The sequence below is a fragment of the Ambystoma mexicanum genome, chromosome 2p (genome assembly GCF_040938575.1).
Source record: "Ambystoma mexicanum isolate Mex_15411 chromosome 2p, UKY_AmexF1_1, whole genome shotgun sequence".
NCBI lineage: Eukaryota > Metazoa > Chordata > Amphibia > Caudata > Ambystomatidae > Ambystoma > Ambystoma mexicanum.
This window is the reverse complement of record NC_090923.1, coordinates 1,343,209,205-1,343,222,600: the sequence shown is the minus strand read 5'-3', so window position 1 is coordinate 1,343,222,600 and position 13,396 is coordinate 1,343,209,205. Positions and strand designations below refer to the sequence as shown.

Genomic DNA, 13,396 nt, shown 5'->3' with positions numbered 1-13,396 from the left:
ATGCTAATCATAATCCTGTCTAGATGCGACACAAGCTAAAGTTAAGCATTTCATCTAAGTGTGGTGCATGCTAACATTGTTACACCTGTCTAAAGATGACGCGGGCTAATCTTAACATTTCTGTATAGGTGTGGCACTAGTTAACATTGACCAGTGTGTTAGTGCGTAATGCAATGCAACATTTACAGTCAGGCCCAGAATGGAATTAGGCTTGTGGTCACAAATCTCTCTATGAATGCATGGCATAATTCTATGGCAGTCTACGTTATGGAGAGGGGAGGTAGAGTGGAGAGGGCTTTCTAGAGTAGAGTAATTGCTCTACACCCCACCCAGGCCACACTTAGTTTTGTTGGTGTCTGTTGGCTGCTGGCTTCCTTTGCTTCACCTGTGGACACCTGTAGACACGCTTTGGAGCCGCTACTGTAGGAGCAGCCCTTTGTCTCTGGGCCCTTTGCCGAGGGGGCTGCCGGGCAGAGGGCTGCCCGAGGAAGGTCAGTTATGACCAGGTGGATGCACCAATCGGGGGAGGTGGGCGGGTTGGAGGGTGGGGACTGGGAAAAGGCCAGAAACAAAGGACTACACCCCGCAGACTGCACCCTTTGGATGCAGCCCAGTACAGAAACGGGCACAGAAGCCAAAAGAAACACTAGACCGACACCATATTAGCACACAGTGCTCACCAAAAAATATAAATATATAAATGATTAAATTATTTAAAAAAAAATATATATACATTAGAAAAAACACTCACACCACTCCAAAAGAGTGCATAAAGCATGCAAAAAACGGATTACAATCCTTGTGAAACTACTCACTCAGAATCTACCAGCCCCTTAAGGTGCTTCCACACTGGTTTCTCCTGCCAGATCCTTCCTCAAGGCAGTCCTCAAAGCAACAAAAACTTAAATAAAAAATAAAAATAAATATCTCTCTATATATATCTCTCTCTATCTCTCTAATATTAAATAGGGGGGGACTCCAACTCTCCAACTTCCGGACATTCGATCACGTGATCATCCCATGCATATAATAGAAACATGGCTGCCAAACGTGAATTGCCGGCTCTGAACTGGATTTTTGCCTGCTATACTGGAGGGAAGATTAAGTACAGGAGCAGGAAATGAGAACTCTTATTTAACCAATGTTTACCTAAAACGAAGGGAGGATGGGTCATTAATCAGACCTCTTTGGAAACTTTTTTGCAGGTTAAATAACCTAGAATTACAAACTCTAAACATCCAATTCACTAACAAATTTAGATCAAGACAAGGATTGTTAATCCTGGAAGAACGGACTAAGGTTAATTTCAGGTAAATCACTAGGCTTTGTTCCGATGTATTTGTTTTGATTTTTGCACAAAAAAGAATGGGGCACAACACTTGCCAAAACCCACGAAACGTGCCCCGTCCCCCTCCCCACTGCTATCCCCTCCCCACACTCTCTTGTGTGGAAAATGGACCTCATCGTGCCATCAATGAAACAAAGTTGCAACGGCACAGAATCCCACGTGAAATGGCTGAAGTGGGAACCCCCAACAATGCCCACAAAAGCCTTCTGAGCAAGGGCCAGGGGGGAAAGGCGGGGGAACCGTGATAAACTCTCCTCTCAATTCTCCTTACATTTGAGACCAAAAGCCCCAGTGCCATTCCCTGTATTTTTTTTTTTACGACTCCAGGAACACTTTCTGGATAACCCGCCCATTCACCTTCAAAGCCCTCCGCCCCACCATGGAGGGCAGCAGTAATCCTTTCCATCAGGTCTCCCCGGCTTTGGTCCGCCATTCTAACATCCCTGGCAAAGACTCTTCCAGTGTATTGCACGACATGCACACGCTGCCACAATGAGGAAATGCACCATATCCTGCTCTGCTTCACAACCCCTCCCACCCCCCCCCTGGGCACCTCCACTGCTTCCAGCCCAAAAAGTACCAACATAGGGTTGGCATGCCGTTCTACCCCTTCGGCGCTTCAGCCCAGTACACCTGTACCTTGTTGCAAGACCACAACATGTGCCAGTATGTGGCCCTTTCCCCAAATCAGTGCCAACATAGAGGGCTCACCCCATGAACATTTTAGAGAGCTTAACTGGATCATATTGCCAGCGGTGGAATAATTGTACCCCATATAACTTATTTTGGCAGGCTATTGAGGTCTTAAATGCTCTCCTACACATCCTCTGCCAAAGCGATTTGTCCACCACGTGGTCCAAGTCCCTCTTCCATTTGGCCCGAAACCCATCTGTCAGCCATGGTGGCCTCTACCAGAGACCCATATAGCATGGAAATGAGCCCCTTGGTACCTCCTGCCTATCAAGAATCTGTTCCGTCCGTGTAAGCCCCCTCTGAATGGACCCCTTCTATTTCTCCGCAGTCAATACCCCTTCAACTGAAGGAATAGGAACACCTAAAGTCTCCTAATTTGCAACACTTCTTACAATTCCTGTGTGGTGACACATTTCCCTGCCCTACAGAACTGACCCTCTGTTTAGACCAGCCTCAAACCAATGCTGAAATCTTTCGGGATTCGGGATGTCATCCCTAACAACCGGGGCCAACAGGTGACTCAGAGGCAAGGGCCATGTAGTGTCCCCCCCCCCCCCATCTCCGGCCCACGCTGCCAGATACTCCAAATTGCCCCCAGTATGGATTACTCTCTTATCCTGTGCAGGATTTTGTCCTCAGGACCCACTTTTGCCGGTCTTAGATGGAGGTTCTCGAGATCAACACCGTTTATCCCAGTCTTCATGCAAGTGGGGAACCAAAACCCTCCGCTGAGCAGCCTTGTAATACAGTTTAAGATCTGGGAACCCCACCCCTCCTTTATCTTTATGCAGCACCAACCTATTGTGAGCTAGCTACAGCTTCTTCCCCCTCCCAAAGGAAACGGAGCTTATGACCCTTTGCCTCTGTAAACGCTCCCTCTGGCACTGGCAGCATTTGAAACCAGTATAACATCCGGGGGAGGAAGTTCATCTTTAAGGTGTGCAGCCTGCCCACCCATTGAAGAAACGTTCCCCCACCAACTCTGCATGTTGCAGTACAATCTCCCAAACAGAGGTGGGTAGTTAGCTTCCACCAGCTCCTCAAGAGATCTAGTGATATACACTCATAAGTACTGAATCCACTCCAATGGTACCATGTTCCCACCCAGTGTCCACATCAAACGTGAACAGAATGGATTTTCCTGAATCACCTAGTACCCCTAATAGGGTGGATATTTCTCTACCACTCCCAACATTGCCGGAACTGAGACCTGTGGATTCCAGATGAAGGTCATCGGCGTACATCCCAACTTGATTGCTCTGTCCCCACTACATCGCCTCCACTCGGGAGGTCTGCCTCAACCGCTCGGCCAATGGCTCCAAGGACAAGGCAAATGGCAGAAGCGAAAGGGGACAACCCTGTCTAGCCCCCCTGCAGAGGCCATACTTGTGTGAAAACTTACCATTTATTGCTACTTTGGCCCTGGGGTCCGTGCACACCGCTCTGATACCATTGAGATGGTTTGGTCTCACCCCATATTTCAGAAGGACCGCGTCAGGAAGACCCAATTTACCTTGTCAAAGGCCTTTTTGGCATCCAAGGCCAAAAGTGTTGTTACCTCCCTTTCCCCTGGCTACATCCATATGGTGCAATGTCTTTCGCAGGGTATCTGCCCCTGCTGCCCCATGATGAACCCCACTTGGTCAGAATGGACAATCGTGGCATCAACCTGGACCCTGGCGAATATCTTGGCATCAGCATTAAAGGAATAGTGCGCTCAGAAATATTATTGGCTAAAAAGATAGCCAATAATCAAAAATATACCAAAAAAATATTTTTAATAAAAAAAACCTTATGTAAAGTATTGAGCAAATGAAGCTCAAACTTAAAAATGGGAAGCACTAGGAGGCATCCATTTTGTGAAATGGATGCCTCCTGTGCTTGCCCTTGTAGCAAAAGCCAGCCAGCTGTAATAAACAAAAGCTACCACTGGGTGGCTTTTGCTTTATTGGTGCCGGAGGATGGAGACCAGAGACTACAGGCAGGAAAGCTGCACCTGGGTAAGTGCTTATTTATTGTATTTTTTTTTTTTTTTTTATTAATCCCTAGCTTCATTTTTTTTTTCTACGTTTTCCGGGCTGGAGGAGCTCGGAAAACTTAGAAAGAAAACCGCAGCTTTTAAAACGTATTTGTTTGCGGTAGTCCCCTGGGCTCCAAGCTGAAGCTACCGCAAACATAAATACAACGTTGTATTTAAAAACGCTGTGGTTTTCTTTCTAAGTTTCTTGGCCTCCTCTGAGCCGAAGGAGCCCGAGAAACTTGGAAAGAAAAAATGCAGTTTTTTAAACTCAACTGCGTTGTTTCTGCCTGCCGTGGCTATCACTTTAAGTCTCCCGGGCTCCCCAGGGAGAGCCCGGGAGACTCAAAGTGAAAGCTGCTGCAGGCAGAAACACAACGCAGGTGTGTTTTTGAAATGCTCCAGTGCTTCTCACTATGGCGGCTTTCGTGTGGAGTCCCCTGGGCTCCCCCAACCCTGAGGGAGTCCAGGAGACTCCAAGCGAAAGCTGTCTCAGTGAGAAATACAACGTTGTATTTGCCTTGTATTTGTAAATGCCGCGGTATTTACAAATACAACAACGTTGTTATTCTGACTGCGGCGGCTTTCGCTTGTAGTCTCCTGGACTCCCTCAGGGTTGGGGGAGCCCAGGAGACTCCACACGAAAGCCCCTGGAGTCAGAATAACAACGTTGTTGTATTTATGATTTCCATAGTTTTCCAACCATGGCAATCACAAATACAACGTTGTATTTTTAATTGCTGCGCCTCTGCTTTTTGCCTTCATTTTACGTTTTCTGTGCTTCCCTGGGTTTGGGGAGCACCAAAAACGTAAAATGAAAGTGAAGGCAGCCTCCTCAGCTCTGCTCTGGCTGTAGTAAGCAAAAGCTCCCAGTAGGGGGCTTTTGCTGCTTGTTTGGTGCCGCCAGAGCTGAGGAGGCTGCCTAAAATGGATGCTCCCATGTTAACGCTTTGAGCCTCGTTTGCTCAAAGTGTTTACATAGGAACTTTCATTTAAAACATGTCTAAACTATGTTTTAGACTATTGGCCATCATTTTAGCTAATATTTCTGAGCGCACTATTACTTTAAGGAGGGAAATGGGTCGATACGCCACACACAATCGGGAATCCTTCCCCTCCTTGTGCAATCCTGAAATCGAAGCCTGACACAAATATGTTTGCCCTACCCGTCTCCATAACAAAGTTGAGCAGCCTTACCAGATGAGGGACCAGCTACTCTGCAAATGTAAAAGCCCCTGGAACAGCCCCGTCCCCCGGGGCCTTTCCTCCCTACAGTCCTCTAATGGTGAGGAGAATTTCCTCCTCTGAGATCGGAGCGTCCAACCCTTCCACCTCACTGGGTCCCAGCCAAGTCTTCCACAATATCCTCCTCACTTGGCTCACTTTTGGGACTATACGGTTGCTCATAAAACGCAACAAAGCCTTCCCCAATATCAACCGGGGTCATGAACTAGGATTCACTGGACATCCTGAATCCCCCCCACCAATCCATCTGTCCACCCCCCCGAGTCCTCAACCGGGCTGCTAAAAGCAGGAGGATTGCTCAGGGGCATCTCACTTGTCTTGGAAGCAAAACACTGAGCAACACAGATTTGAATCCTGATGCCGCACCTAGAAACCACTCGTTGATATTAAGCCCGTTCTAAATGAACAATTATAAAATTATATTTGCCTTTTCATATTTCTGGTGCAAGAACTGTAGGTCCCGCACAACTTTCCCTATCTCCACAGACCATAGCTCTCCTTTTATTTCCCCCTGACTTCCCTTACGAGGTCCTCCAGCTCTTGAGGGCTCATCTGTATCTTCAATGATGTGATTTCCCCCTGTAATTTGTTCTCTACCAATAACCTCTCCCTCTTCTTAGTAGACCCCTCCCTGATGAGCAGACCTCTCCAAGTCTCCTTCGCCATCTCCCACACTATACAGAGGTCGACCTCACCTGTGTCATTCCTCTGGAAAATAATCTGGGATTGCTTCCCTCATTTCAGATAGAAAAACTGCATCCTTCCACAAGGAATCATTGCACCGCCACCGAGAATCTTGTGTGCAGAGACCTGTCGTAACGAACTGCATGACTACTATATTGTAGTCAGACTAACCGACCAGGGCCAGATCATAGGAAACCACCCTCTCCTGCAGCTTCCTGCACACGTAGAGGTAATCAATATGGGGATATATCCCATATGGTGCAAAATAAAACGTGAAACCCCTCTCCTCAGGTGTAGTGCCCTCCATGCATCCACAATACCCGTGCAGTGAGGAGCTTGCGGAGACCCTCCCACACTGGAGGTTGGTGTCTTCCCAGCCACCCGGAGTGAATCTGTCCATCTAAGGGTCAGCCCATATATTTAAATCACCCCCCAATATCAGCGCCCCCCCACTACTTTCCAGCAATACCTGTACCAAAACACTCCTAAAAAAAAAAAAAAAAACTCCAACTGCTCCTGATTATGGACATCCGGCCTCTCTCCTCCCTCCATGCTTTCAAGTCACCCATCCTCAATCTTATGCAACATGATACCCACCACCCCCCTTATTTATTTATTTTTTGCCTCCTCTGATGCCTAAAAAGCCTGCCCATTCTGCCCGCTGGGTCTCTGCCGTTTGACTCCGTTGCCATTATTGTCTCCTGAATCAGGATATCCAGACCCATACGCCGGAATTATCTAGCTATCGGGGAGTGTTTGGTGGGCAAGTTCGCCCCCTTAATATTCACTGTTCCCACCAGCAAAAAGATCTCTCCTCCTCCCCCCCCCCCCTGCCATATACAAGAGGACACATTCCTCCACGGACCAATTCGACACAATGAACAACAGTTCACAAACCTCTTAATCCGTACTTTACCCCCCTTCCTCCCCCCCGCACTCTTCCCTATCCCCCAACCAATCCCCAAACACAACCTAAACCGCCCATTCTGAGATGGGCCACCAAGTGTAACTTGCCCCGGCCGTAACACGTGTTAAAAATAAATAAATACATAAATTAAAATTTTTTAAAATAAACATTACTAACAAAAAAAATGCAATAATGTAACCCTGCCTCATACCCCACAGCTGTACCCCCACATAACCCAGGCTAACAACCCATGGACGTCTCAAGTTAACACTGCTCCACTTCACTGGTGACAGGGTATTCGATCGGAGGTACATGCACTCTCTGGGAACTCTTGTGCTGCAAATGTCCCACTTCTGCAAATTGCAGGCCTCCCACATTTTCTCCCTCCTAAAGGTGTCTCCGCACCTGCTGTGCCTCCGTCCCCATGGTCACCCAATATTCAACTCCATTAACTTCAAAGACCATAGCAAACTGCAAAATCTGTACCGCAGACCCCTCTCCGAAAGCCATGCCGCCAAGGGATGGCAGTTCTTGCTGCGAAGGGGTGAGATTGGAAAGGTACTGGTGTATCTGCAGTGTCCCCCCTCAAATTGAATATTGCGTTGGCGTTTAGGCTTTTCCAGCACCTCTGTCTTATCACCATGGCAGAGAAATGTTACAACCACTGCCTTTGCCTCAGCATACCAGTCCGGCGGGCCCTTTCGATCTCAACCTCCCTTCCCCCCACATCTGCAAACCGAGAATTCACAATTCCTTCCACTTTCCTCCAGACATCTTTGGGGGATTCTCTCTTCTGCTCTTTCAGGCCAAACACCCTCAAGTGATCCAGCTTTAAGCTGAACTCCTCCTCGTACAGCTCCATGTCTGTCATCCTCGCCTCGAACTTCATGTCAAATAGGTCAGCCCTGAGGTGATTGTTCTCCATCCCTTCAAATGTTTCCTCCAACACTTCCACCTTCCATCTCAAATTCGAGATGGAGGCCTGAATGTCACCCATCAGGGCCTTGATTTCATGTAAAATGTCCTTGACGTTATCTTTGGTAGAAGTGACTGCGGGCCTCCAGCCGGCTCTAGCTATGGGGAAGCCCCCCCCCTTTGGCAGCCATGGCAACCCTTCCCCTATACTGTTGTAGGGCCAAAAGATCAGGCAGCGGTCCCATCTCCATGTTCCACTCCTCACCTGTAGGCTCTGGGTACCCACTTTCCACAACCTCACACAGCACGTCATGCTCACTGATGTGCCCCACCGACAGCACGTGGGGCAACGACTCCCCCCACCGCAAGTCCCGATGCGACTATGAAGTGTGGACCCTTGATGACGGCACCACTCCCCTGCAACTGCAGGGACACCTCCAACTTGGGGCCCAGCTCCGGGATCCCCTCCTGGGCAGCCCATGAGACTCTGGTGCCACCGTACCCTGTGGAATCCAGCAACACGTCACCGCTCAGCAATGAAGATCTTCCATCAGACTGCAGCGGGGCAACAGCAGCCCTGCTCCCCCCTCTGGGCCTGCTCAACACTAAGGTTCTGCACCTGCGGCCCGTCACTCCAATGTGGGCAAATCCGGCAGCTCTTCGGCCACGGCAATCCTGTGTCCTCCTCAGCGCCGGGCTGGCTCAATAGACCCTAATGGCGCTCCAAACGCTCCCCCGAGGTCGGCACTCCAGGCGGGGTGTCAGCCGTGTGGGCAGGCTCGTTACCTCGTCCAACTGTGGGTCTGGACACTGACAGCTCACTGGCAGTAGCACACTCCTTCTCCACAACACTGGCCCAAAACCAAATCCTGGCAGCAGTGCCGACCGACCGACCGCAGCGCCACCGCCCCAGTCACAGCTCACGGCTCTGGGGGCACTCCTGCAGCGGGCCACTGATGCGTGAGCCCACACCGCAGCAGCCGGGGTCGGGTGTCTGCTCCCAAGGCCGAAACGTCACGTAAAGACCAGGAAACGGCAATCTGTTTCCCACACTATGCTACAGTGAACACTGCAGAGTCTCATTAGGGCACTCGAAATCTCAAGAAGCAGGCGGGGGTGAACGGAGCAAGTTATTCACACGGCCATTTTGGTCCACACCCCCTGATGGTCGCCTGGATGTACAATTTTCAGTAAGAAATTGGGGGGGTGTATTATATTACCCGTGTTATGTACTGACTGGTAATGTGTCCATTTCTTTTAGGACTAGATGTAAAAAGTTAATCAAGAATAAACAAGAACAAACGTAATAATAAGAACATTCACTATGGATGGGGTGTCAAAGCTAGAAAAATAACTAGACGATCAAGCTCACATTGAGTTGGCATTAAGGTCATTAGCAATTACGTCACTGCTAGATTACGCAGGCATTTAATAAGATCAGTTTGTATTATTCTAATACAGTGTTTAAAAAGCCTATATGAAAATGTGTTTTTTGGCTTTTTATTAGGCTTAGTCAATCTAGATAAGAACGCGAGGAGGCGCCAATAACCTACGGTTTAACCAGCACTAGCTAACCGACCATGGACCGTAACAATAGCAGGTTAGATTTAAATACAATTGCTCTGATTTACTGCTGATGTTTCCTTGTTATGGGAAAGGACTAACTTAACAAAATTACGTTTTTATTTTCCCAATTGTTCTTTTTGTTAGCTTGAGAACTGTTATGGCTTGTAACTTTCCCAAATGATTTCTTATTGGACATTTTTTAAATATATCTTTTTGGATAATCGTGCAATACATGTCTGACCTTTTGTCTATCACTATCCCCAACCTTGTTTCACAATTTATCGATATTGCAGGCAAGGAAAGAGTGTTACTATTGTCTTGACAAACCCAGAGGGTGAAACTGTTAGCTAAGTAGTTGGCAAGTTTTCTTAATGACAAAATTGTACTTCTGGACATTGGAACTTTAATTGTGATCACCTTTATTATTAACCCACACAATAAGAACAGAATTTTTGTTTGTAATGGATGGTTTCCAATACAATTTTTGATAAAATATGAATGTCCTAATTTCATTTCGGAAGCGCTTGCAGCGAACTAGTGGAAAGTTTTGCTAGTATCCAATTTACAGCCCTACTTTTGGTAGGTTTCTGCATACATCCTTCACATGTTGAGTGCCTTGTTCCAAATTCTAGAGCACCATTAACATGAATTGATTTGCCAATGGTTGGGATCGACCAACAATGTAGGTGGCTCATGCAGAGGTTACTCGGCAAGCCGCCCTTCAAAGCCTTCTTGCCACTATCACTTATGTTTTCCTTCACAGTGTCCCTTGTCAGATATGGAACCCCTGGAGTGGAGTTTACAGGTTTACACAAGGAAACTGCAACGGTCACGCAGATGCACTTCTTGCCTGGACAGGTGAGCTTTTCTTCTTTTACCACTGCTGTAGTACAAAGCTTTCTTTTGCCTCATATGCCACACTCGTTCTGCTTGTTTGTAGCGTTTTCCTGCGATATTGCAGTCTATTGGAAAATGTGTTGAGTAATGCTCTGTACATTTGTGGTGATTTGCTCTGTGGAACATTCACGGTTAGGTTCGACTAATAGCCACCACCAAAATAAACCTGACTGAATTCCAAATTCTTGGTGGCATTGGCACCTGTGGTAGGGACACCAGCCAATCTGGTGACTAGGGATGCAGGCTTTACTGAACCATGAAAGCCTACATTGCCTACCTGCACCCATCATGCCTTTTTATTTTTGGCGCCACTCTACCCTGATTGCCCGGGGTGCCAGCATGGATGCAGAAAAGGCGCCCTTTTCTCTTTCGAAGGTGGCCATCTTTTGTGTATTCTTTGTTTTTTTGTTTTTGCTTTGGGTTTTATTGGTAACAATGCTGGGGACCTCGTTGAAAGCCCTCAAAAATACTGTATTGGAACTTAGTCCTAAAGCTGTTACTGGCTTTTTAAACATCCTTCCCTACCCCTACTCTGACCCTACCCCCTCTTGGGATTTGCTATATTCGTCCGGCCCCGGCATCCAGCAACATTTTGGTTTCTTTTTGAGAAATGCTTTCTCTTCACACCTGATTTGTCTATTTCGGCTGGAAAACCAAATTGGTGTTTGCATGTTTTATGTGACAAGTTAAATGTCATTCTCATGCCCTTCTCTTTGTAGTAGTTCATTCAAAAAGAGGGGTCACTGACCACACCTTTCAGCAATAGTTTATTTTTAGGTAGAAGTCTCTTCAAAACCGCTTTTGGAGAGTAAGGGAGAAAGCTCACATGCCAAAAACATGCCACATCTTGCATACAGAAATTCCACAAGATGTTCACATAGAGCATGCTCAGAGGGGCGGGAAGGGGAGTCCAGAGTAGTTTAAATATTTACAAAAGGCTCAAAGGACAGGTGGTCTTAAACAGGAGAGGTACGTGTAGGCCTACCTTGAATACCTGTCCTCAACACCTTATTGGAGAGGGGCAATACCATTGTGGGATGTATGCATTTTCTAACAAACTCTTGTTGCCAAGTGGTTAGAAACAACCCTGTCTATACTTTCCATCAGCCCCCATCTTGAGACTAGTCTGGCTCGCAATCCTTAAACTGCATGGCTTCAGTAGAAAATAACTGGTCATTATTGGGGGAGTTGTGTGAAGAGTTAGCAGTGTTGTGGTGGGGGGAATAAGTAGACACGAGCAGTTAACGCAGCAATGGAAACCTAACATTTTGAGTGCTCCCAAAAGCCTAACCACTATAATTTGAGAGAGATGTGATCCTGTGTTTCTGAACCAAAATGTCAGCCGTGCCCACCTCAATAGAGGCTCCTGGTGTGACAGTGTTGGGGACCTGACGCCCATCAAGAGCAGTTGGGGTAGTGGGCTGGGCCTTTCGGCTTGGGGTACCCAGGTTTTGAGCAGAGCCAGTCTTGCCCTAAAGATGGGAAGTGGGAGTTATGGTGCGGGGGAGGGAGGGTCTGATGGTTATTACATTGAAGCTTTGTCCTCGTGAGCTGCTGAACCTCAGACCCACAAAGGCATTGCACACTTACTTGCTGAGCATGGTACACCCCTGAGGGAAAGGGGAAGTGGATAAAATAACTAATGAAACAGATTATTGTCCTTGGTTCTGAAGGATATCTGTAGGGATGAAAAGAACATCAGCATAAGTAATTACATTCTCCTATCCGTGCATCTGCACCTCCCCTTGACCAACTGTACAGTACCTAAATTCACTCTGTGATCACCCAACAAGAATTTTGGAAGAGAAGACTTCCTGAACGTTTGCTGTTTTTCTTAATATCTGTTTAACTGGATTCTGGTAAACTATACTTCCATAGATCAGATTCACTTTTCTGTTTGGTTTGAGCCCCAAAGTTTCTCTCAAGACTCTTAAAGTAGTCTCTAATAAACATTAAAACGTCTGTATTGAAAAATCCCAGTTGAGATCAGTGGATTGTATTGTCTTGGCAGCTGTCTCTTGTTTACATTTCTTTATGCTTTCCTATTTTCATTACCACAGTTTTTCTCGCACTTATCCAAGCTTCCCATGCACTGTAATGGAGTTGGAAAGTGTCCAATTGCAGAACGCGTGTAAAATTAAAACGTAGGCTCCAGTTGACTTCAGACTGTGCCGGGTAGCCGCGCTAACCGCGTGTTGGTCCACGCTACCTACATAAACTGTCACCACTCTCCGTTCAGAGCACGCAGCTTACCTTGCTTCAAGTGCTTAGTCACTGCATGGCCATGCTACACCTTCCACACAACGGCTCCTCTGCAAAGTCTGAAACTCGTAGGACTTGCGATGCAGCTTCATTGCCAGGAAACCTTGCGCTGTCGGCTCACTGAAGCTGAAGGCCGTGCTTATGTCATGAAACTCGTTTGCGCGCCACTTCCGAAGTTTAAAGTTATAAAAGCGGGTTCAGATACTGCATTTTATATAACGCGTGGATTGCCTTCAATTGTCTTTTCAATTATTGTAGTCTCCAAGAACAAACCAGTTTCCACCAACTGAAAATTAAAACGTATGAAAGAACTTAGCTGCCTCCTATAGCTGCTTCAGCTTTGCTCCTTTCTTCCTGGTTCCTGCACTTCAGATTGTTTTTACTCAAGAGAATTGTCTTGCTCAAGTTAAAAAGGTTTAAGGCCTGTCTTTAGGAGAGTACTAGGGTAGGACGTTACTCATTGATGGTGACTAATGAAAGGCAGTTTAGAATTTTGAACAATGAGCCTTTATTCCTTCAGTAGCCAATCAATTCGCAGAGTCTCCACCACCGTCTTGACTTACATTGTCTCCCTACACTGAACAGAGTTAAGGGCCAAAGCAATGCCAGATAAGAATTATTGTACTTTATGTAAGATCAACCATAAAACCTCCTTCCCACTCAATGGAAATCATACCCTTTCCCCCCCTGAACGTGACAGTCTGGACTGCTTTTTATTTATTTGGAATGTTATTTATTTTTTAACTTTTTGTATTGAGACTGAAGTTATGGAACACATTGTGTTTGCCCTTGGGCTTCACAGCCATCTAGGACCTCTTTTGAACATACTTGGTTTAAGGGATGCCTGGGCTAGAGCGGGATC

At 46.9% G+C, this 13,396-nt stretch overlaps 1 protein-coding gene across 2 annotated transcripts in view; it reads left to right on the top strand.

Annotated features, from left to right (window-relative positions):
* The window catches only part of LLGL1 (LLGL scribble cell polarity complex component 1), a 557,504-nt gene that overhangs the window by 268,653 nt on the left and 275,455 nt on the right, over positions 1-13,396 (top strand). For both annotated transcript variants that reach the window (XM_069645702.1, XM_069645701.1), the window contains exon 3: positions 10,152-10,233. In XM_069645702.1, the coding sequence (XP_069501803.1) occupies positions 10,152-10,233 (82 nt within the window). The remainder of the gene's footprint in view (positions 1-10,151; positions 10,234-13,396) is intronic.